Source organism: Onychomys torridus, chromosome 8 (genome assembly GCF_903995425.1).
Source record: "Onychomys torridus chromosome 8, mOncTor1.1, whole genome shotgun sequence".
In the NCBI taxonomy this organism is placed as follows: Eukaryota; Metazoa; Chordata; class Mammalia; order Rodentia; family Cricetidae; genus Onychomys; species Onychomys torridus.
The window spans coordinates 94,430,447-94,454,489 of NC_050450.1; the positions used below are offsets into that span (position 1 = coordinate 94,430,447).

Below are 24,043 nucleotides of genomic sequence, written 5' to 3' on the forward strand. Positions count from 1 at the left end.
AGAGAGAGTTCTAGGACAGGCACTAAAGCTACACAGAGAAACCCTGTCTAGTAAATCAAACCAAACCAACCAAACAACAAAAAACATCTACAAAGTTATTGTTGAGTTTTGCTGGAAAACACTAGCGTTGCTATTGCTAACCTTCCTACTAAGCTGCTGCACACCAAGAGGCTGTGTAGCACACTGGTCCATGCTATAATGCATTGCAGAGCTGTATTTTCATCATGAGTGCCATTTACAATGTGGTAAGAGCTCTGAGCTCTTATTCCCTCACCGTGGACACTATGACTATTTTACAGAACTCACAATACCAATTCTAAATGGAGATTCAGAGATGCTGGGCCTGTGAATAATTTATTCATCAATTTTAAACTGTGGCTTAGGCACTGTAAACCCCACCCCCAAGCCAACTGCTGAAATCCTGGTCTCTATCTTCACATTGCCCAGTGATAGGACCACTCAGAACCTCTCCTCAGACAGCCTCCTGCCGCCAATGCCCAGTGCACACACCAGCCTCCCCACCCAACACCAAGGCCTCACTCACTCAGGGAGTGGCTCCTAACTGCCCGGACTATCTGTCAGGAAAGAGGCTGTCAGAGTGGTGTGGGTCCAACCCAGGCTAAGCAGAGATGAGGGCTGGCTACAAAATGCAGGGATTATTATCAGTGGAGTCAGGCTTTAGAGAAAGGAGGACCAAGGACAGAACCTGGATTCACCCTAACTTTCCCTGACATATGAAGACCGTCCGTAAACGTACATGAGACAGTCATGGAAGAAAGTACATCGATAATGACTGACGCCTGAGTCTAATGAAAACAGTGTGACGTGGGTGGAGGGCATCACTTAGGGCATCTACATACCATATGCGGTCGGTCGGGGGTGGTGGAATGTTGACTGCCAAGGTCCCTCGACATTCTTGCACTTCCACGGTTAGCAGCAGGGGTGTATTAGAGACTTCTTCAATCTTCTTTTTGATGAACTCTGTCTCCGTTGCTTTTTGGAAATATTTTGACTTGGTAATTTTATCAACAAACCTCATAATTTTACTTGTTCGATGACCTCCAACATACCTTCAAACAAAGAATGCAAAGGTGTGTTAGCGTGTGTGTGTGTGTGTGTGTGTGTGTGTGTGTGTGTGTGTGTCCCCGTCCTTGTGCGCTGAGAACAGCCTGTGGAGGGGAGTTTCGAGGGATCAAATTCAGGCTGTCAGCCTTGGTGGCAAGCGTCTTTATCTGCTGAGCTTTTGACTAACACAAGCCTTGTGACTGCTCACTCTCCCATAGCTGTTCCATTACAACATTATGCGCAGTTTGGACAGGTCACTCTGTTGGAGGAGGACTGTCCTGTCTGTGTACACAGGATGTTTAGCAGCCTCTTTGGCCTCTGAGGACTAGATAGCAAGAACACTCTCCATCAACATAATCAAACACCAGCCCCTGTGGGGGCTAAATTACCTTGGGTTGAGAACTACTACTTTAGAGAGGGTATAAAGGTTAGACGGAACGGAATGTTCTGGCTGCACAGAGGACAGTCACCCCTCAGAGAAGGAGGCTCCTTTATACCACTCTGAGACTCAGCATGAGTCCTTGTCCTACGGGGAACCTTCCAGTCTCTAGATAGCAGACAGAAAGCCATCATGCACGGACAGACAACATAGCAGCAACTAACAGACCATCTTTAGATGGTGTCACACCCAGTTTGAGGGCCAGGCAGCTTATCAAAGGGCTTAGAATTTTCACCTCTTCCTCCCCTCCCCCCCAAGACGGGTTTCTCTGTGTAGCTTTGCGCCTTTCCTGGAACTCACTTGGTAGCCCAGGCTGGCCTTGAACTCAGAGATCTGCCTGCCTCTGCCTCCCAAATGCTGTGGGAATAAAGATGTTCGCCACCACCGCCCGGCTCACCTCTTCCTTTTAAGTGTTTAGAACGTAAGGGGAAAAGCTGCATCAAGTGGATAGGCAGGTAAGCCAAGAAAAGCAGCACTTGCCTAGGGTCCCTGAGTTTTTTCTTCCAATCCTCTGCAGTTTCAGACATCGTGGACAGTGTGTGTATAGGGCTACGTGTGTGTTTTGGGGGTGGGAGCTGATGAGTCCAGGACCTGGCACATACTAGATCAGCACTCTACAACCACGTTACATCTCTAGCCCTAAACAACAGTTCTAGGAGGTACCAACTGTGCTGTGCAAACATCTGTGCTCTCTTCTCACCTTTGGACAATTTCAAAGAGAGCAGGTTGCCATTTGCTTATAAGTTTCTGAATCACCTGATGCTGCACTCTAACGTTTCTTCATCTCCTTTTAAATAATTTAAAGGTCCTTATAGAAAGGCACTTGACACACACCAATCATCACACTGTCCAAGGGACAGGCACAGAGAGCACCCAGATGAAGTTCACGACCCAGAAGAGCAGCTAAGACATCTACAGTCTCAAATTTCACCAAAGAAATAACCCAAGTAGCTCAGCTCCACAGAACTGCAGCAAGAAGCTCTGGCTGTGGTGAGCACGGGTCCCTTCTCTCTGTGGCCACCAGGGGGAGGTGATGTGCAGTTTGCGTCCTCTGAAGACCCAGGATGCAATTCTAGTGACAAGCCTGTCCTTCAAAGTCTCTGATATTTACTCACACTGCAAGACAAAGCCAAAGTCTCTCCTCTTAGGATGTTGATGCTGAAACCTTTTACTCAGTGTGCAGGAAGAAGCTTGGAGAGGGAAGAAAAGACTGGATGCCTCCTGGCCGCTTCCCCTAACTTCCTGAGCCCCCAGAAGCCCCAGCTACTCACCCTTCAGCCCCGGGGAGCAGCTGTTTGTCTCCAGCACTGGGCTCTGGTGCATCATCTTCCTCAGAGGAGCCGGCACTGGAGGATTCTTCATCGCTGTCGGCCAGACAGTATACCCTGGGCCTACAACTGAACAAGGAGAAAGTCGTCGCCGGTGAATGCATGCACATGCACACACACGCATGCACACTCAACAGAGAGTCAAGGAGGAACTTCTGTCACATGTTGTCAATGTCACTAAGAAAGAATCCAAGAGTTCTTGGATTGGCTGCTCACTCAGGAAACTCCGGTGTCAAGTCCCCTGACAGAACTGCAGAGGACTTGAGCCCACTGCAATTGATTTTGAGCATGCACCAAAAAGACAGATGGTGGAGTGTGATGGAGGATATAAAATGCAGGAGCCAAGGGAGGGGCTTGTGAATGGAAAGAATGGATTGTTAGCAGGGGTTACGATGGCAGTTTAATGGGATGGCATGACTGTCCCTTACCACGGATGAGGTGCACAGGCAAGTCCCTTTCTCTGGCTTAATTACCCCTCCAATTAGTTTTGATTGGACTCCTTCCTAGTGAGATTAGATATATTACCCCACACCTGCTCCATAGCCTGGGGGAGTGGTCACAGAGAAAGCTCAAAGCCACAAGTCTCGGGGACTCAAGAAAGCACCTGATGTGAGAACTCAGGAAATTTTCTAGACCAACACAAATTTCAAGGCCAGGCTTTTCAGTCTCCTTAGAGAGCACTGTCTTTCACTAAACTCTTTAGGGTTCTGGAGGGGTGGGGCGTGCGGGATCACCAGCAGAGCTGTGGGATCAAGCTGCCCTCCTGAGGTACTTCCTGACCTCCAAAGGTGGCTATTTCCTCATGCCATTTCTAGCTGGGCCCCATCTCTAGAGCTGGGGCCTTAGCTGGGCATGAAATGAACGAGGGGCAGAACAGTCTCTGAGCACTAGGAAGCCTTTAGTGTTTAGTGTCTGCTGGGCAGGGCAAACCACTCTGGCAGGGAAGGCGCGCAGCTGAGATCAGTCTCCCTGCCGCAGCAGCTGCTGTCCTCTTGAACACCTCCTTGCACCACTAGAAGTCCCCCGGGTAATTGTCTCCTGATTAATGGGGGTCAAGGGCAGAGCACATAGCTGCATGCATGAGACGGCCAGGCTGAGCCTCTCACCCTGAAACTGGAGCTGACTGTAAGAAGATGCCACCAGTGTCCTCCCAGGCAGGGCCCTCGGATCCTGCTCACCCTGGCTCTGCAATGGAGCCAGAGCTATGCCAACATGCTGGACTTCCATATTGAAGGGGATTACCCTGAAGCACCTGCTGCCCATTTCCTGTTATAGTCTGACTAGTCCAGAAGTACGTCTATGCTCTCACTGCTCACAGAGCTGTTTTGGAGGTCCTGTAGGAGGACCATCCTCAAAGAGCACATGCTCTTGGGTTTCAAATTGACATAGCAAATACAATTCTTAAAAAACTGAACCGGGTTTTTAGGTAAGAAGAGTCAGAAATGCAAATTTGCAAAATGCAAAATCCCACATCTGTCCTATTTCTCTGTCAGTTAAACAGCTGTGCTCTCCAGCTGTCCAGCTCTCAGCCTCGTCCTGTGAGGTATGGAAGCTGGCCCAACAGCACAGGGCAGGTCCTCGTCCACACACAGCACAAAGGGCCACCTACATCATCTGGGATCATAGTGAGATTGCTGAGCCATGGTCCCTCGTGTCCCCACCAACCAACGTGTACCATCAGGCACCTCCATCCCCTGGGTAGAAGATGCCGAGGGGTGAGCGCTGCATTGAGCTCTTGGGTTCCAGGACAAACCCTCTGCAGGACAGAAAGCAAGCTGCATTCTGTGGTTTCATGTGGGTAGTTCAGATAATGCGGCATGGGCTGTGATGTATCAGATGCTGTGGATTCTGATTTTGACCAAGTGGCACCTCTATCATCCAAAATGGGAGCCGTATCATGTGGAACCCAGAACAATTAAGCCTGTGACTGTTTGGCTCATATGCAGCTTTTATATCTAAATGTGCATTTTATGCTTTCAACCTTATGATGTAATCAAGAATTTTAGAGAAAGACACACTACACATCCTCATAAAAGATGTGTCAGATGTGAGAAACTACTGGCTTTAAACACACCTCAGAATTGCGGACGAGTGTTCTACCCTGTCAGAGAGCCACCGAACAAGCTCATTGCGGTTACAATGTCAAAAACCATTTGAGATACGTGCTTGGAGTCAGGCACAAGAGAAAGTAAATTATTTTTATCATGGATTCTGTCTTGGACCAAATTTGCTTCCTTCTTTTGAGATAGGATCTCACTTTGTGAAACTCACTATGTAGCCCAGGTTTGACTTCAAATTCAGGGTAAGTCTCCTGCCTCAGCCTCTCAAGTGTTGGGATTGCCAGCATGAACCCCCACAGCTGGCTTAAATATTTTATTTCTTGTTCTAAAATCACTATCACTTCAGGCAACTTCCAGCAGTCTTAATTTCCTCTCCCCGTCTTTCCCCTTCTCTCCTCTCCCCCACCCCTCCACCCCCCTGAACATGTCTGTGGACCATGCATGTGCAGTGCCTGCAGAGGCCAGAAGAGGGCAAGAGGGCCTTAGAATTGGAGCTACAGATGGTTGTGAGCCTCTCTGTGGGTGCTGGGACTTGAACTCTGGACCTTTGGAAGAACAGCAGTGCCCTTACAGCTGAGCCACCTCTCCAGCCCCGTTCCAGTAGTCTCTGAAAGCGCCTGCAAAGCAGGCTGACTTGCTGCCATTTTGGAATAGTTCAAAGAATGACCCCAACTCCAGAGGCAGTTCCATAAGGTGACCGTAAGAAATGCTCAGTGAAGAGTAAATCAGCAGATTCAACAGCTCTGGGAGGGAACCTCACTCGGAAGAATGCATTAATTTTCTCTTACTTAAGAAACCAGTCCCATGCATTATCTGTGTGAGTCCATGCACGCAGACACACACATCCAGGACAAGGCTGAATCATGGTATACTAGGTTCCTAGGAACATCAGGGGCCTAGGGGCTGGGAGACAGTGTGGGGCAAGAAGGGGCTGCCAGGTGCAGCTATACACTAGCCGAAGCTGCACCAAGTGCATTGCAAAAACACTCCATTACTCAGTTAAAGCATTTGTCATGGAGGATGCATCTTTTTCTGACTCATTCAAAGGCCCTTTTCAGGTTCTTTCCTACAGTTTAGACTGCTCAGTACCTACCTCCTCTTCTTCCTCCTCCTCCTCCACAGTGCTGAGGATTGAGCCTAAGATTTCACACATGCTAAGCAAGAACTCTTCCACTGAGCTACACCCCCAGCCCTTGAAGACCATTTTGACTGCCTTATTGCTCCAAAGTGACTTAACTCTAGTCTGTGACAAGAAGACATGCTGCTTGAAGAAGTAAAAGCTTAAAAGATAAATGCCCACAAATGGACAGTGGACATGCTTTTCAAAGGGAAACAACTTCAGACTAAAGCAACCTAGATTTCAACTTTTCCATCTTGCCCTCTGGGTACCACTATAACAAACTTCCCATCAGGCTAACCAGCATCACTGTAGCTTGAGTGGGGGACTGAACAAAGCGGGGAGATGCAGTCAAGGCCCTGCCAAGGCTGGGCAGGTGGAGCGAACCAGTGCATGTCATGAGGCCTGGACAGGTGCAGGCAGCTAAAGGGAAGACCTGGGGGAAGGGGCTGCTGTGGGCTGCTGCACAGTCCACTGAACAGTCCACCCTAGGGTGTTCAGTATTAAGGAAGACATTAGTGCTTGACAGCAGCCACCACATGGGCTGACTTCTGTCTCTCCTCTCCTCAGCCCCACCATGGCTGTGTATGTTCACAGCTGAGGAACTGAGGAAGCAGATCTGAGCGCTGCTTCTGGAGCTGGGCTCTGGAATCCTGCATGGGTTTTCAGGGGCTCTTGATGCTTCTAGAAACTCTAGAACTAAACAATGCCCATGGAAACATTTTCTGAAATAAAGAAAGGGCCTGGAGTCCTCAGCTTCTCCAAAGGTCCATTTCTCAGGCCCTTTTCCTCACAAAGCGTGGCTTTTAGATTGTATTTTTTTTTTACATTGAAAAGTGAGTGAGAGCCAATAACATATTAATGTATAATTTAGCATCTTCACAACAAGAAGATAGACATTTCATACAGGATTCTTCTATGAAAAGATGGATTTAGAAATACATTCTACCATGAAAGCCATATTCCCAAAGCAAGGGAGTCTTTTCAGTCAATATAAAGCAGTATGATATCCTATGGTCAGTCAGTTTGCACATATAAACCAGTGCCAAGACAGCCAGATGAATATCAGTCACTGTGGAGTATCTGAATGGCAAGACTCTGACCAAAAGCAATCTGCTGCCCACCTGACATATATGACTCACCTTCCCAACAGAGCCCCAAAGTCCTATGTGGGGTACAGCTGTTTCCAGAAAGATTCCTCACTCAAATGCTTATGGCCAAAGATTGCTCTGTCCCAGTCCCACTTATTAGATACAATTAAAAAATAAAAATAGTGCTGGAGATCAAACCCGGGGCCTGGCACATGCTAGGCAACTGTGCTCCCATTGAGTCACATTCCTAGCCTGGGCGACCTCACTTTCAGACTGCTTCTGCCCATGGTGTTTTTACAACTCCACTGTCACCAGGCCAGACTGGCAGTGCTCGGGGTCAGAGTGGGTGGGACAGCAGGACAAGAAGCTGGTCTGACTACAGGCTAGATCAGGGAGACTCTTCAGGACAGCCTTGCCCTGCTCTGCTCTCAGCCTTCTCGAGCCCTTGGACTGTGCCTTCGTGTCTGGGAACATGATGGAAAGACTTTTTCTTGTGGCTTCAGATGGGACCAAATGAGGCTCAGCACTCACAGGGGATGGAATGCCACACGGGGAGTTGATGAATACCACTCACCAGAAAATACAAATCCACAGATTGCCGAATCCAAATACATTTTAACAAATAGCAGAAAACGAAAGGAAAATAGCAGGTTAGATCGCAATACAGCAGGTGCAGTTTTCCAATCATTAAAATAGGCACATTTCAACACAAAACCTGGGTAAGTCAAGATAATCTAAGCAAAGGGATGTTCCTGAAGACACAACTCAACTTCCTTGGTCTACCAGTACTACCGACCTAAAAAGGGTTGATCAGCTGTAACTAAGCAAAAAAAAAATCCAAGAGCCAGTGCCTTGCATAGAGTCTGCAGAGTAGTTCCCTGTGGCAGCCCTGGCCACTGTAGTTTAGTCCCTGCAGAGGGATTAGGGGCTGCAGATGGGAGGCTACTTCTTTTAACTAATACTATCATTTAGATGTGGAGCCAGAACAATGACCTTTAAGGTGTTTGAGAATCTGGCATCACAGGGGAACAAAAATCAGGCTCCATTAATTACCTCACAATTCTGGAATATTTCTAAATCAGATTAACTCTGGGTAACAGATGTACTATCTACAAAGAAAAGAATTTACTAAGCAAATCAATATTGTATTATTTTGGGAAAATGCTTCTCAGAACACTCAACCATCTCGTTATAAATAATTCTGACCTGGTGATTAAAGTGGTAGATCCCCAGGGGGCCTTAATCGACTCCGCATAGTGCTGCCTTTGGCTGGAAGCAGGTTTCAGAGTAAGGATTCGGTTCACAGAACAGTTTATGCCTAGAGGTGTCTGTCCTGCCTGTCTGCATCAGCGATACTTTCTGGGTAATTGAGACAGTGTCACCCCTGCCAATGCTGACACCAACAGGCACTGGGTGTTAAAGCTCGCTCTGATCAGAAGTGCTGACCCTGAGCCTGCTGTCCATGCTGGGCTCCCACACCCCATCTGCTTCTCATTGGCTGCAGGGAGAGGCTAGTTCCCCCAAGGTTGGTTAGTAAATTCATATATGGCCCCTTACCCTTCTTTGCCAATTTCTCCAACCTTCAGGGCTTCAACAAGAGGCTCTTTACCTAGTTTGGTCAAGTTCATTTTGGTCTCGAGAGTCATCAGAAAGGACCCATTGTAAGACATTTCCAAATCGATCCAGAGTCCTACAGAAACAGAAAAAAAAGGGGGGGAGTCGTTTGGTTTGGTTGCCTCCCAACAAATATGAGTCTAAACTACAGTATCAAAACTTACATTGGGGGTGCTGGAGAGATGGCTTGGCAGTTAAGAACACTAGCTGCTCTTTCAGAGGACCTGAGTTCAATCCCCAGCACCCACATGGTGGCTCACAGCCATCTGTAATGAGATCTGGTGCCCTCTTCTGTCATGCAGGCACACATATAGGTAGAGCATTCATATACACAAGATACATAAACAAATTTTTTTTTTTTAAAAAAAAACTTGCATTTTCAGGACCAGAATGACATACAGTTCAATGGTGAAGAGCACTTACTGCTCTTGCAGAGGAACCAAGTTTAGTTCCCAGCACCCAAATGACGGTTTACAGTCATTATTGCAGTTCCAGTTTCAGGGGATCTGACACCCTCTTCTGAGGACACCAGGCATGCATGTGGTACATATACATACATGTAGGCAAAACACTCATACACAAATCTTTCAACACTCATAAGTTGTCATTAAACTAGAGTCTACATGTGACTTGTGCTGACCACAGATGTGTGAAGAGGGTGAGGGTGCTCTGCCCTCACTATATATGAGGAGAGACTGTGACAGTTTGCATGCTGGGCAGTGGCAGGCATGGCGGCCCATGCTGGGGGTCACAGTGAATTCAGTGTCCACGTAGCACTGCAAGGACCCCCTCCCCCCACCCCAACTTCTCCTCCTCACAGAAGAAAACAGACACCCAGAAGGAAATGGCTTGATCACAGTATTGCCAGGATGGGTGGCCAATGTGCAGCTGTTTGTGTTGTGAGGGTGCTTTACTGTGAGCTGAATGACGCCATAAGGCAGCTTCCATGATTTGGTCATCAATGGGGCTGGGGCTTTGCAGTCATGTAGCTGTTTGGGGGTCACTCATACTCCTGTAAGCTCCCTTACCTGTGCCCAATAAGCTGAGATGGCTCAGCAGGTACAGGCCCCCTGCCACCAAGCATGTGACTTGAGTTGGATCACATGGCATGGTAAAGGGAGAGAACTGACTTCTACAATTTGTCCTCCAAACTCCACATGCACACGGCCCACCCCATCCTACCCTCCTCCCTGCAAACAATAAATAATAAATGGCTGAAAAACTAGTTTAAAAACAGTAAAACAAAAAAAGCACAATAAACTTGGGTCTCTGTCTCTGTCTCTGTCTCTCTCTCACACACACCCCAACAAAATTTTAGGTATTTTTTGGTAAGATTTATTTTATTAGTGTGTTTTGCATACATGTATGTATGTGTACCATGTGTATGTCTGGCGCCCCTGGACCTGGCATTATGGATGGTTGTGAACCACGATGTAAGTCCTGGAAACTGAACCCAGGTCCTCTGCAAGAGCAACAAATGCTCTTGACCACCGAGTCAGCCTCCAGCCCCCAAATTCTTATATCTTTAGTAACCTTTTGTTTCTGGAAATTACAGAGCAATAGAAACAAAAGGATTTCCAGGAGTAGCTAGGTAAGTGCGGGGAACTACTTGGCTTGAGTTAAAGAACTTATCGTCAGAAGGATATTATTGCCAATGAGCTACTACTCAATTTCACCAGGATGGCCACTGGACCAGTGACTACAGTATACACACATTGTCACCACCCTCTGTCACCACAGGAGGGGATGGCCTGGCAGGTGAAGCTACACGTGATGTTTTTCACTCAGAGCTCCATAAGACCTCATGGATTTTTAATCAAAATGTGATCCTTCAAGTGGCTATTTAAATGTTAATAAACTTTTATAGTTCCTCCTAAGACAAGTGACAATATGCAAACAGAAGCAGGAAATTCATCTCAAGCCATTCTTCATACACGGTGGTACTGTCAGTCGACTGCAGTAATAGCCCTGTCCCATGAGGCCAGCCCCTAGGTGAAAGCATTGTCCAATCTTCCACAGCACTAATGGTGCAATTCTTCACTAAAGGTGGAATAATTCCCACTTTGTTTTCAACAAATGCTTCCTGTTACTGAACATGATTGTTTTCCTCAGATGACTTGATTTAATTAAGTGGCACACAGGTCAAGTGGGATTATCTTCTTTGCGGGGGGGGGGGGGGGGGGGGGAAACTGCTTCCTTTCTAGCTTACATTAAGCAGTTAAAAACTCATCAGTTAGCTTACTCTTAAAAATACTGTAACTGTGGGAACTAAATGTTCATATCTACTCAGTAAAGACGTTCAGTCCTTAATCATTTCCAGGAGGAGAGATTAGTGTAAAGAGCTACATATGAATTTTGACTCAATATAAAAAGAAAGACACAATAATTTTGTTTGGAAACCCTAACCAGGTTTCCAAATAATATGAATGACATGCATTGCCTTTGAAGGCTGTCATATTAAAGGCACCAAAACTTTACTTCTTCCAAAATGAGAGGTTTTGTTGTCCCCCGCCCCCCAAATTCATTGTGGGGGGTGGAAGTTGTGTAGGAGTGGGCATCTAGATCCCCCTAGAGCTGAGTTATAAGTGGTTGTGAGCCACCCAACATGGGTAATGGAATTCAAACTCAAGTCCTCTGGAAGAGACCAGTATATAAGGGTATCAGATTTCCTGGGACTGCAGTGATGGGCATCTGTGAGCCATCCAATGTGGGTACTGGGAACTGAAGTGCTCTTAACCAAAAGTCATTTCTCTAGTCCCTTGCTATCTTTTTTGTTTGTTTGTTTAAAAAAACAAGAAACAAAACAAATGAACAAAACAACAACAACAACAAACCCAAGTACTGTGGGCACAGGATGGTTCAGGCACCAGCCACACTGGGATCTGCCTCTCATCCACCAGGAAGGACAAGGGAAAAGCTTAGAGGCCAATCACATGGACTAGGGCTTGAGTTTCACTGCAAGTTTCTTGACCTTTTACAGCACTCTCACCTACACAAAGGAGACTATACTATCTTTTTAGAGAGGACTGTATGCAGCCAGCAGCCAGTATACCCTGGGTATCTTTTGTTCTGGCTGCAGCTGCTACAGGGAAAAGGGAGCCCAGATACCAGAAACCTATCTCAAGATGAGGCCTAGCTACGACCAGACATTTCTGGTGGCTTTGTTGTGTTCTGTTTCTGTGTTGTTGTTGTTAGTATTGTGTGAGGCAGGATGTCATGTATTACAAGATGGCCCCAAGCCTGTTACGTAGTTAAGGATGAACTTGACTTCTCATTCCCCTGCCTCCATTCCCAAGTGCTGGAATTATAAGTATACACCTTTACTCTCAGCTCATGGAGTGCTGGAGATGACATCTAGGGCTTCTGGCACACTAGGTAAGCATTCTCCCTCCCGAACTATAGCCCTGGTCCAGTGTCTGGTTTTCTATCACTTACTGTGCTTCATGAAGCCCATCCACAACCTGAGACGGAATCAAGAATGGGCTGAAAACTTAAAAACTGACATGAACTAATCAAATATTTCAAATGAATATGATATGCTCGCAAATGTGGAAAAGGAGACTATCCACCGTTATATAAAAACAAAACAAAACAAACAACGAAACAAAAAACAACAACAGCCTTCTATGACAAGGACTCGGCAAGGAGCACCGGAAAAGCTGAGAGCGCGTGCAGCTCAGAGCAGCTCAGAGCAGGACCTCAGCCACTGCCATATACCAGGCCCTGGCTTGCAGGGCCGACAGAAGAACAGCGAGGAGGAAGCCGTGGGAGAATGTATGGATATGGAGACAATGTCAAGACGGGGACAGGCACTGTCCCACAAGTGGCACCTAATCTGAACACAGACAGCTACATGCTGTTACCCTGGCAGTGCCCAAAACGACAATGACCACGACACACCTTAGAGGGTCTCTGTCCCAGGCCCCACCAGGAGCTCGTTCGGGGTGGCTGGTTTTCTAATCTCCAGCTTTGTTGGGGAAGGCATCTACCACTACCACTATTGATTGCTCAGAGGGGTGCCACTGAGCTCTTAGCACCGTATCAATTGAAAGGCGCTGTAAGGAACTCAGAGAATAAAGACGGGGCTGGAGAGATGATCCCGTTTACTCAGTAAAGCGCTTGCTTACAAGCATGAGGGAAGACCTATTTCCCAAACACTCAGGTAAAAGCCAGATAATGGCCTGTAATTGCAGTGCCAGGAGGTGGACCCTTCCCTGGGCTTGCTGGCCAGCCCATCTAGTCAAATCGGTGAGCTCCAGATTCAACGAGACCCAGTCTTTAAACAATAAGATGGAGGGGAAGTATTCGAGGAAGATACAAGACATCAGCCTCCCGACTCCATATCTATGTTATGCACACACGTGCAGAATAAAGATGGCCACCGGGTATGGCGACATACATCTGTAATCCTAGCACTAGGGAGGCAGAGGCAGGAGAAACATCCTTGGCTACACAGTGAGTTTAGGGCAGCCTGAGCTACATGAGACCCTGTCTCAAAAATCAGGAAAAAGGAGGAGGAGGAAGATAAGGAGGAGAAGAAGAAGAAGGGGAAGAGGAGGTGGAGGATGAAAAGGAGGATGAAGAGGAGGAGGGAGGAGGAGGAGGAGGGAGGAAGAGGAGGGAGGAGGAGGATGAAGAGGAGGAGGAAGAAAGAGGGGGGAGGAGGAAGAGGGAGGAGGAGGAGGGAGGCAAAGGAGGAGAAGAGGAGGAGGAGAAAGATGGCTTCAATCAGTTGGTAGAGTTCAGCCCAGACCACAATGTATAGTGGTAACCAATACCCATGACCATATGTCCCCAGAGGCAAGGGGACAGCAACCAGAATGGAGGGCTGTGGGTTTGTTTGCTGTCACCCATTTCTCCTTAGTAAACCCCATGGCCCTGGTAACTGCCCCACCATGGCCACAGAGAGCACGTGGGCTCACACAGCAGCTCTGTCTTTTGACTTGACTGGAGTCTTGACTCTGGGCTGTGTGAACAGGGCACCTGCTGCTTGGAAAGGGCTCTAGCTTCGTTTCTGCTGCTGTAACAACACCCTGACATAAAGCAAGGAAGAGAAGGTTTATTTGGCTTGTAATTCCAGGCTGCAGTTCATCACTGCAGGGAAGCCAGGGTGGGAACTCAGAGCACCACACCCACAGTAGGGGCAGAGAGAGAGTATATGCACATATCCTTGCTTGCTCAGTTACTACTGAGCTAGCTTTCTCAATTTTTTTTTAAGATTTATTTATTTGTGTATCTAATGTATATGAGTGATCTATTTGCAATGTGTGTTTGCATGACAGAAGAGGGCATCAGAAGAGGGTAACAGATACCATTACAGATGGCTGTGAGCCACCATGTGGGTGCTGGGAATTAAACTCAGGACCTCTGGAAGAGCAGCCAGTGCTCTTAATCACTGAGCCATCTCTCCAGCTCCACTTTCTCTATTCTTACACAGTCCAAGGGAAAACAGTGCCTCCCATGTTCAGGGTGGATTTTCCTACTTCAATCAACAATCAAGGGAGCCCCCCCCCCCCAGATGTGCCACAGGCAAACCTGATAGAGATAATTCCTCATTAAGACTCTCCCTAGTTGATAATTACAACAGCCCACAAGGTATCAGGGTCCTAAGACCCTTGCTCGTGGAGCTGGCCTCAAGCTCCCGTCTGACGTTCCCTGTCCTTTAACCATGGTGGGCTGGTTCTCCCTCTGAAAGTGAACACCTGAATCTAGGGAACAAAACTTGAAAAGGAGCATTTGATCATGGGTTATCAAGGTTGAATGCTGTGAAACAATCTTTGCACACTATAAATATATATTGCTCTCATTGTTAATAAAAAAGCTGGCCGATGGCTAGGATTTTTGGTGCAGAGAGAATGCTGGGAAGAAGGAGGGTGGAGTCAGAGGAGCCAGCGAGATGGAAAGAAAGCAGGACATGCAGGAGCCTTGGGGCAGCACACAAATTAATAGAGATGGGTTAAAGTTATAAGAGTTAGTTAGTAATGAGCCTGAGCTATCAACCCAGCATTTATAATTAATAGTAAGTCTCTGAGTGGTTATTTGGGAAGTGGCTGGCAGAAGAACAGAGCTGATCACAGTCCTGACAAAAAACTTCACCTACAGTTGGATGTTGGGGTTACTCGGCTCCAGACCACCCCAGTGACTATTTTGTTCCTGGCAAGCAGACTGGTGCCATATGCTCTTAGATCCCAGGGAAACTGCAAATCCTTGAACCTGGATGCACCTTGTATAACATCTCTGTAGCTCTTCCTACCTTACAACTATTCACACATAATGCCCTGTCTTGTCAAAGCTGACACAATCTAAATCTCAATCTTACTCTCTCCTTAAAAAAACTTTTTTAGAAGGAGCTAAAGAAATAGCTCTGTGGTTAAGAGCACTAGCTATTCTTCTAGAGGACCCAGGTTCAACTACCAACACCCACATGGTGGCTCACAACTGCCTGTAACTCCAGTTCTAAGAGGATCTGATGCTGTCTTCTGGCCTCTGTGGGTATTACATGCATACTGTGTTTGTACATGTAGTCAAAACACCCACAACCTAAATTAAAATATGTGTATGAGAGTTTGATTGCATATATGTTTGTGCACCATATGTGTGCATGTCATCTGTGGACACAGAAGAGGGTACTGGATCCTTTGCAACTTGAGTTACAGACAGTTGTGAGCCATCATGTGAATGTTGGGAATTGAACCCTGGTCCTCTGCAAGAGTAGCAGGTGCTTTTAACCACTAAGCCATCATTCCAGATCCTTTCTCTCTGTTTTTGAGAAAGAGTCTCACTCTGTAGCACAGCCTAGACTGGGACTCACTATGTAGCCCAAATTATTTTGAACTCAGTGTGATCCTCCTGTCTCTTGGCAAGTGCTGAGACCACAAGCCTGTGCCACTGCACCTGGCTGCAAACTGCTTTTTCTTCCCACAGCCATCTAGAGCTCCATCCTAAGCTTCCCAGAAGCAGTGTCAAGGACAACAGTAATAGTAAAGCAACAACAACAAAAACAATGGGTGCTGTTTAAATTGCCTTCTGTGTGTGTTCTCAAGACAGGCAAGTGCTAGCAGAGCCTCTGAGTGGCAGGTGAGGAAGCAAAGAGCTTGGTGAACTTGCCTGAGGCTCTGAGTCTAAGAGCTCAGCTATCTCACTCTAGGGATGGCATTGAAAACCACATTCTGCACTGCTTTAAAAGTTGAGTGGCAGACTGGACATGGTATAGTATGTCAGCAATCCCAGAGGCAGAGGCAGAGACAGGAGGATTGCTGCATGTTTGAGGCGAGCCTGGCCTATATAGGAAGTTCTAGACCAGCCGGGGCCACATAGAGAGATCCTATCTTAAAATTTTAAAAATGTATGGTTAAGGCAGGATAATTCAAGCAACCTGAGTAGCCTGTGTGAACCATAAGAGATTTTTCTTTCTTTCTTTTCTTAGTGTTTTCTTTTTAAAGTTATTTTTAGTATTTTATGTGCATGGGTATTTTGCCTGCACATATGTCTGTGTACCCATGTGCATGCAGGGCCCACTGAGGTCAGAAGAGGGCATTGGGTCCCCTGGAACTGGAGTTAGAGACTGGGTCCTCTGGAAGAGCAGCAAGTGCTCTTATGAGCCATCCTTCCAGCCCCCAGGAGGTGCCTCTATTGAAGCTTCAGCTTGCCTGCATGTTCCAGGGGAGCAAGCTCTCATTTCCACCTGTGCTCAGCTTTAGTAAGTCATCCCGGCCTTTAGTTTCCCTAAAAGGAAAGGTTCTCCTGAGAGCAATGGGATTCAAAACTCCAAACTCACACGGTCACACACTGCATGATGACTTTTGGCCAATAGCAGACCACATACAGGACAGCAGTCCCATGACAGTCTATCACTTAGTAACATAACTGCCACCTAAGTTTGGGTTAAGCATACTCTATTGTTTGCACATTGTGGAAGGCAATCAACCACAGTTACATGAACATGCCACTGTTACTGAAAGACACCTAAGTGCATCCCTTCTTGTTTATTTCTGCTTTACCATCATACAGGTATCCTTCAAAAGCTTGGAAAAGCCTGATTTGGTCAAATTCAAATAACCCCACAGGCCTTATGTCTTGTTTCTTTCTTTGGTAATGTTTTCTCCCTGTTCCACAAGCAGGCAGATCTCTACACTTCGCCCTGAAAGGAGTTAAGTAAGCTTTAAATGGATTAAAACCAGCAAGGCTTTGATCTGCAGAGTTGAAATGTCTCACTCCCCAGCTCAAAAAAAAAAAAAAAAAAAAAAAAAAAAAACAGGAAAGAAGCCCAAGACTTAGGTCTCCAATTAACCCCCCAGGCTGACCAAAGCAGTCCTGACTGCTGTATAGCTCAAAGCCAGGGGGACACTCTTGGATGCTGCGGAGCCTGCTGAGCCCTGTGCCCTTTCCTTAGATGTTTCTGTTAACCAGGAAAGGGCAGTGTTGAGATTCAAGAAGCTGGGAACACGTGAGAAACCTCAACAGGCATCTACAGTGTTTACTTTTAAAAGCCCAGCTCTCAGAAAGTTTGTACTAGCTGATAATTTACAGCTTGTTACTAGTCAGTTCCTGAAGAGACAGAGAGCAAAAGGCAGCAGAGAGGCCATGGGTCAGAGGAGGAGCCTGCACTTGTACAGTGATGATCTCAGACACACAGCTAATGTAGTGGTGGCATACCTTTTAATACTGTGTACCACATTGTATCAAAAAGGGTAGGGATAGACCAAACAGCCTTGTGCCAGGTTAGAACAAGTACACTACTTTCAGAGTCTAAATCTCTTCTAGCTTTATTCTGTGTACCTGACCAACCCCAGCAGGACTCAGATTGATTGAGGTGCAGACAGAATTGAAGAGTTACAAGTGATCTCTACATGCAGGAACCAGGTGGACTTGTATCTTTCTCCAAGATCAGTGTGTATGTCCTGCCAGCTCAAACTTGCTAGAGGGATGAACAGAGCTGCTGAGTGTAATCATAGAACACCTTCTTCATAGTGTGTAACAGCTATGATTCACTAAATACTCAAAAATAACGAATTCACTAAATGTGATCGACAGCCATAAAGTCAGCTGTTCTATATCTTATAAATTCTACAAAGTACTGACTTCAAAACACACGTCGTCCTCCCAGAAAGCAGTATTCACTCCCCACTACTCTGTTCCTGGGCCACCTTGGGAATAATGTTAAACATGGTTCAAGGGAAAGGGGTACCAAAACTAAGAGCTGAGCAGGCACATGGCACTGTAACCTGAGCCTTGGAAGGCTGAGGCAGGAAGATAGACAGTTTGTTCAGTTAGGCTATCTAGCAAAACCCTATCTCAGGAAGGGAGGGAGGGAGGGAGGGAGGGAGGGAGGGAGGGAGGGAGGGAGGGAGAGGAGGAAGGAAGGAAGGAAGGAAGGAAGGAAGGAAGGAAGGAAGGAAGGAAGGAAGGAAGGAAGGAAGGGGGAACTGGTGGGATTTCCTTGTGTGCCAATAGCTCCTTCTGTCCACCAGGCTCAGTCATTTTGTGTCTCACTAAATTCTTGCATCCTGTATTTCCCGTTGATGCCCTTTGAAGCTATCCATTACAAAAGACAGAAATCTGTGAACATCCTCATTATTCTTATGTTCCTTCACATTCTGATCAATTCTTTTTTCTCTCCATCGACAGGAGTAGGCATAAATATTGTATCTGTGGCATGCCTAAAACCTCAAGCCCGAGAGCTGTGCTACAGCAGACAGACTTGCTCCTGAAATACTGCCTTTGAATATGTGTCCCAAATCCTCAAGACCCACAGAGTGTAAGGAAGATAAAGATGCACAACATGAAGGTCAAACATCTTACAGCTTAGAAGGTGTGACAGGTGAGGCTGGGATGTGGTAAGTGGAGATAGCAGCTTCTCTCGGAGTCAGAGCCAGGACAGATGGACATGTGGGGCCCATGAGAGAAGAGGGCAGCTAAAAACCTAGCTCACTGCTTCATACCCTGGCACAAAAGCTCAGGCCCCATCAACTGGCTTGAAGGTGTCTTGGGCTGGAAAAAACCCAGTAACAGTTTAGTAGACTAGAGATAGGAGAAAGAACCTAGACCTATTACCAATCAGTGTCCTACTGTGTCTGTGAGAAACACAGTCGCTTGGAGGATGTAGTTTGTGTCTGTGTTAGGGAGGCTAAGGCAGGAAGATCATGAGTTCAAAGACACATTAGACTACAGAGTGAGGTTCGAGAGCAGCCTGAGCTACACCGCAGGACTATCTCAACAACAAAGTTAAAGCAAAACAAAAGAAAAATGGCTGGTGAGATGGCTCAGTTGGCAAATGGTCTTGTCATGCAACATTAAAGATCTAAGTTTAAGCCCTGGAACACATGTAAAGGTAATGGAGAGAACCGATTCCATAGAGTTGTCTCTGACCTTAGCATGCACATCCCTTGCCTGCCCTCCAATTTCTCCTTCTGCACCCCTAACACATGTACACACATGTGCACACACACACACACACACACACACACACACATGCACACACATAAATTTTTAAAACTAAACAAAAAATAAAAACAAAACCCACACTCCACATGAACTAGGATGGTTAGAACTCAGCTTCTTCTAAGCACAAGCCTTGGTGTCAAAACCACAGCAAGAGAACATTTCAACACCCTCATATAAGCAGTCGGCGCCTCTCTAATTAACTAAGAGTTACCTTGGTGATCAACATAAGGCTTGAAGGCCTGAAGGATTTTTGGCACAGCCACACCCATGTCAAGTTCTGTCAGTGTTAGCTCATTCATAAAGTAGGGGAGCTAGAGGAAAGAAACAAAGAGTGAATGAGACACATTAGTAAGCTGGTAACCACACTAAGGTCAGCCAGAGCGCCACATACTGTCTGAAGAGAGAGTAGGTAAGGTGCTGGGTCACATCTTTATGTACAAACCACAGAGGCAGAAACAAGTGAGCAGACAAATGCTATACTCTCATAAAGCAGGAACTGGGACAGAGGAGTGTGGACTTGGTCAGGGATGGTCATCCAAGGAGGTGGGGAGGCATCGATAAGGAGGGGCATTTGACCTGAGACCTTCTAGGTGGAAGACGCACAGGTGGTAAGGAGGAGGAATGGAGAGTAAGAAATTGTTACATTTCTGACAGGCAAATTTACCACAAGATTAAAAATACCTGGGAAGACCAAAACTAAAGCCCAAACCCCAACTCCACACCCCTTAACGCTGGGCTGCCTATTTCTGTCTTCCTCCAGGCATCCACACTCCACCTGCTCCAAAAGTGCGGGTCCGGACGACTGTGCTCATGGAGTCGGCGTCCACGGTCTCACTAGCTTCAGGTTGTACGTGGTCACCAGGGTACACCAGTGGCCAGGGGAGGGACAGTACGAGGAGAAATGTTAGCTTGTCTTCACCCTCCAGTGAAGTCTCATCTCCTTCAAGACAGGCAGCTCTGTCTACCCTCTCAGCTCTCCTAACAGAGGCCTGGTAAACCACTCTCCACCTTTGCCCCTTGGGGGCGGGCACAGCTCCCCACCTCTGCTGGCCCAGGCAGCCTGTATCTCCTCTGGCTACTCATCTGAGTGTGCCATTTTGTTCCCACTGGGTTTGACTAATCCCAACTCCATCAGCAGGAGTTCATCAAGAAGAAATGACATGAGAGCACCACTGTCCTTCTCAGAAATTTCTTAGGGAAGTCACCCCAAGATCACACCATGAACTTAATGAACTTATCTATACTTCCTCTGACTGAATTTGTATTTTTTTTTTTTTCCAAGGCAGAGTTTCTTTGTGTAGCTTTGTGCCTTTCCTGGATCTCGAGCTGTAGACCAGGCTGGCCTTGAACTCACAAAGATCCGCCTGGCTCTGCCTCACGAGTGCTGGGATTAAAGGCGTACGCCACTACCACCTGGAAGAATTTGTATTTTCTTAATCTGCAGGTTATTTGTTATTTTAGTTTAAGGGCTCTGGTGCTCTCTCGCTTTCTTTCTCTCTCTCTCCCTTCCTCCCTCCCTCCCTCTCTCTGGATCTCAGTCCTTCTTTCTTTTCTCCCAGAAAAATCTTTTTTCTTTAAATTTTTCAAGACAGGGTTTCTCTGTGTAGCTCTGGCTGTCCTGGAACTCATTCTGTAGACCAGGCTGGCCTAGAACTGAGAGATCCACCTGTCTCTGTGTCCATAGTGCTGGGATTAAAGACGTGGGTCACTACTGCCCAGCTTCCCAACACAATCTTAATTATGAGTATTTTCCTAGTTGCCTATTAGACTAAATTTGTAAAAGTTAAGATTTTTTAAATTAAACACAGATCAAGATTCCCCCACAGTGAGGCTGGAGCTGGTAAGGTGTGAATTTTCTTCTCCCACAGCAGCTCTGCAGCTGGCTCTCAGCGCAAACTGGGATCTCCCAGGACTTAGCTAAGGAACTTCACCTCTGGTTTTGTTTTGTTTTGTTTTGAAACAGGGGTGAGCTCATAGGCAGGAGGCCATATTTGTGATGAATCTGAGACAAGGTCTCCTGTAGCCCAACTGGCTACAAACTCACTCTATAGCTGAGGATGACCTTCAACTTACGCCAGGGTTACATTTGGGCGCCTCCATGACTTAACCTAGGGTTCCCTGCATGGTAGGCAAACACTGTATCACCTGAGCTGACTATGTCCAGCCTCGGTCACACTTGTCTGAATTGGTCTAATCCTTGTCTTAGACATACCCTCTAAAAAAAGCATCAATGTGAATGTGGTTGACTTCTCTATCAACCTACAAAATGTTACTTGGCCAAGCAAGCATGCCACACCTTACACACTTGCCATAGTGCTTCTTGTTTGTAACTGCCACTCAGGGGTCTGCCAGGTTAGAGAGATTCCATGGGCTAGCCAAGGTACCCCCAACAGTGTTTCTATGGGATCAAGTTGTCTGACCCCATGACACAGCAGGAACGTAATTGGGAACGTAATTGTTTCCTTCCTTCCATGTGGCACCTACCCCATCCTGACCCCTTGGCAAGGAAGACAGGCCCTGGGACAAAGGCGGGGCCTGAAGGCATCAGGCCCCGAGGAGGCAGCACAGTGAGTGTGGGGGTGAGCTACAGCAGAGCCTTTCTGGTCTACCTAACTCTAAGCTAGCACATCTCCAAATAACCTCTCCTCACTCAGTTCTCTCCTGGATCAGAAGGCAAGAGGGTCTGTCCTATGTGCCACTCAACCAGAAACCTCCAGGTCCCACGTGAGGGAGGAACAGGCTCGTGTTCTTTAAGCAAACTCAACCTGGGGACAGAACTGTCAGGGGTACCAGATATGTCCTGATTTTCGAATGATCATCAGGCTGTGTGCAACGCCAGCATCTGCTGACGGTCCAGAAACTCTGCTTGTGTTAAAGCTCACATCTGGGTACCAGATGCAATCTCCTGCTGATATCATTGCGTGCACAGTGGCAATCCAGGACAGCAGAACTTCGCATTACCCTTCTGCCCATTTGTTCCTCTGCCTGGCTCTCCTCTGGTCTTCAGAGCACACCACAGAGCAGCAGATCAGAAGGGGCCGGGGATGAGGGGAGAAATAGTGAGAAAGGACAAAGCCCTCCTAAGCCTGACCCGTGGCACTTGCTCCCATCTTAACCTCCAGTCCTTCTGACCAGAAAAAGCAGAAGAGGCTTAAGCTGGTGAGTCACAGGAGCTTATGTGACCAACGGAAGCAGAAGACTTCCCTCAACTTTCTCTGGAATGAGGGCGCTTTCATTACTCCCCGGGGAAGAGGCACTGTGACCTCTCACTCCTGGTTTGGAGGAAGCTGTTCCATGCTCCCGTCTGGAACTCAGGCCTACCCTGTCCTCTTCTTTCTCCAGGGAAGCACAGCCCTCCAGTCTCTGAGAAAGAGGCAGGGAGAGGCCCTCTATGGGACTTGACCTGAGATTCCAGCTTCTGTCGTTTCCAAGGTGACAAAGAAGTCAAGTGCACTTTAGGTGGCTGCTGACATTTCTTCCTCCAACAAGGAAGGACCCAGATGATTACTGTTCCTCATGCATCTGGCCAGCAAGAGCCAGGTCAGCCCTCAACCTACCTTGGGGATGCTAACTGGTTGACACTTGGAAGCCTCCCTCCCCCAAAGTCCTGCTCTAAATAAATCTCTTCAGGCCAGAAGCCAGCCTCTCTTCTTTACTGGAGAGCTGGGGAAGGGCAGAGACTGGTCTGTAGAAAGCAAAGCTCAACCAAAGGGAAAAAATATTCTGTTCCTTGTCCAGAGGAAGAAGCAAAATCAAACTGAGGCTCCTTTGTGTCCACATCCTTCTTCAAATCTAAGTTTATCATATTCTGATGTTTTCTTCACTGGGAGGCCTTGAACTCCCTGAGAGCCCTGCAAAATTTTATGTCACATCTACTCTTCTAGGAGGATCCAAAGGTTTATGCTTCTCAAAGGAATTTATGGCTCCAAAAACCGCAGAGCCACTGACAATAAGCTTCTGATCACAGACTCTTAGTGAGGACTCTGGACCAAAGCACTCTTCCTTGGGCCTTCAGCAGGCCAAAGACTTGCTTCTCAGCACCTCCACAAGTCCCTGGTTGGCGAGCATGTCCTCTAATGACAGTCCTGAGGACTCCTTAGACAGTTTAAACTCACTTCCCAGCAGCCCTGGCCTGGCACTAGGCCTGTTCCTTCAGCAAAGGCCAGTGGCAGACACATCCAGAGTGAGCACTAACTGTCCTAGCTGAGGGGAGGGGGGCAGCTCAGAAAGGTCCCACACACTTCAAAATTTCCATGAGACTTGGCCCACTGCAAAACCAGGTGGAGAGTTTACCTGTCTCTAACTCAGATCAGCTACAGGAGTCCCTGTTTTCCTAAACAAGCTGTGGAGGACCGCCTGGGGAGGGAGGACTGCCTGGGGAGCGAGGACTGCCTGGGGAGGGAGGACCGCCTGGGGAGGGAGGACCGCCTGGGGAGGGAGGACCGCCTGGGGAGGGAGGACCGCCTGGGGAGGGAGGACCGCCTGGGGAGGGAGGACCGCCTGGGGAGGGAGGACCGCCTGGGGAGGATAATGACCTAGCACCACTAGAAAAGCATCGGGACAGCTGACTCAGTCCCCAGATGCTTAGTCACAGATCAAGGTCACCCTGGGATCCAGGTCAAATGTGCCGTACATGTGTGGTACACTTAAACCAAGGTGTTTTCCCTTAGGACCTAAGGGGCAGAACGTCCAGAAATGAAGAAGTGGGCATCAGAGGCCTCTCACATGAACAGTGATACCTTAATTTTGCTGAGTTTCATCTGGATTTTCTTTGACACCATATCAGACCAGTATTTCTCGCCTAAGAAGTCCCAAAATATTCTTCCAAGCAAGGCATTCACCCAGGCCTCTTGCTCTTCCTCCTCAGAGGGTGGGGCCTCTGGCAA

General features: G+C 47.4%; 1 protein-coding gene across 3 annotated transcripts in view; it reads right to left on the reverse strand.

Annotated features, from left to right (window-relative positions):
• Positions 1–24,043, reverse strand: part of Tex2 (testis expressed 2) — a 117,273-nt gene that overhangs the window by 6,308 nt on the left and 86,922 nt on the right. For 2 of the 3 annotated variants that reach the window (XM_036195546.1, XM_036195543.1), the window contains exons 6-10: positions 23,897–24,043; positions 19,369–19,468; positions 8,658–8,790; positions 2,776–2,901; positions 861–1,070 (exon numbers count right to left, since the gene is read on the reverse strand). In XM_036195546.1, the coding sequence (XP_036051439.1) occupies positions 861–1,070; positions 2,776–2,901; positions 8,658–8,790; positions 19,369–19,468; positions 23,897–24,043 (716 nt within the window). The remainder of the gene's footprint in view (positions 1–860; positions 1,071–2,775; positions 2,902–8,657; positions 8,791–19,368; positions 19,469–23,896) is intronic. The other variant, XM_036195544.1, reaches the window with a different exon arrangement.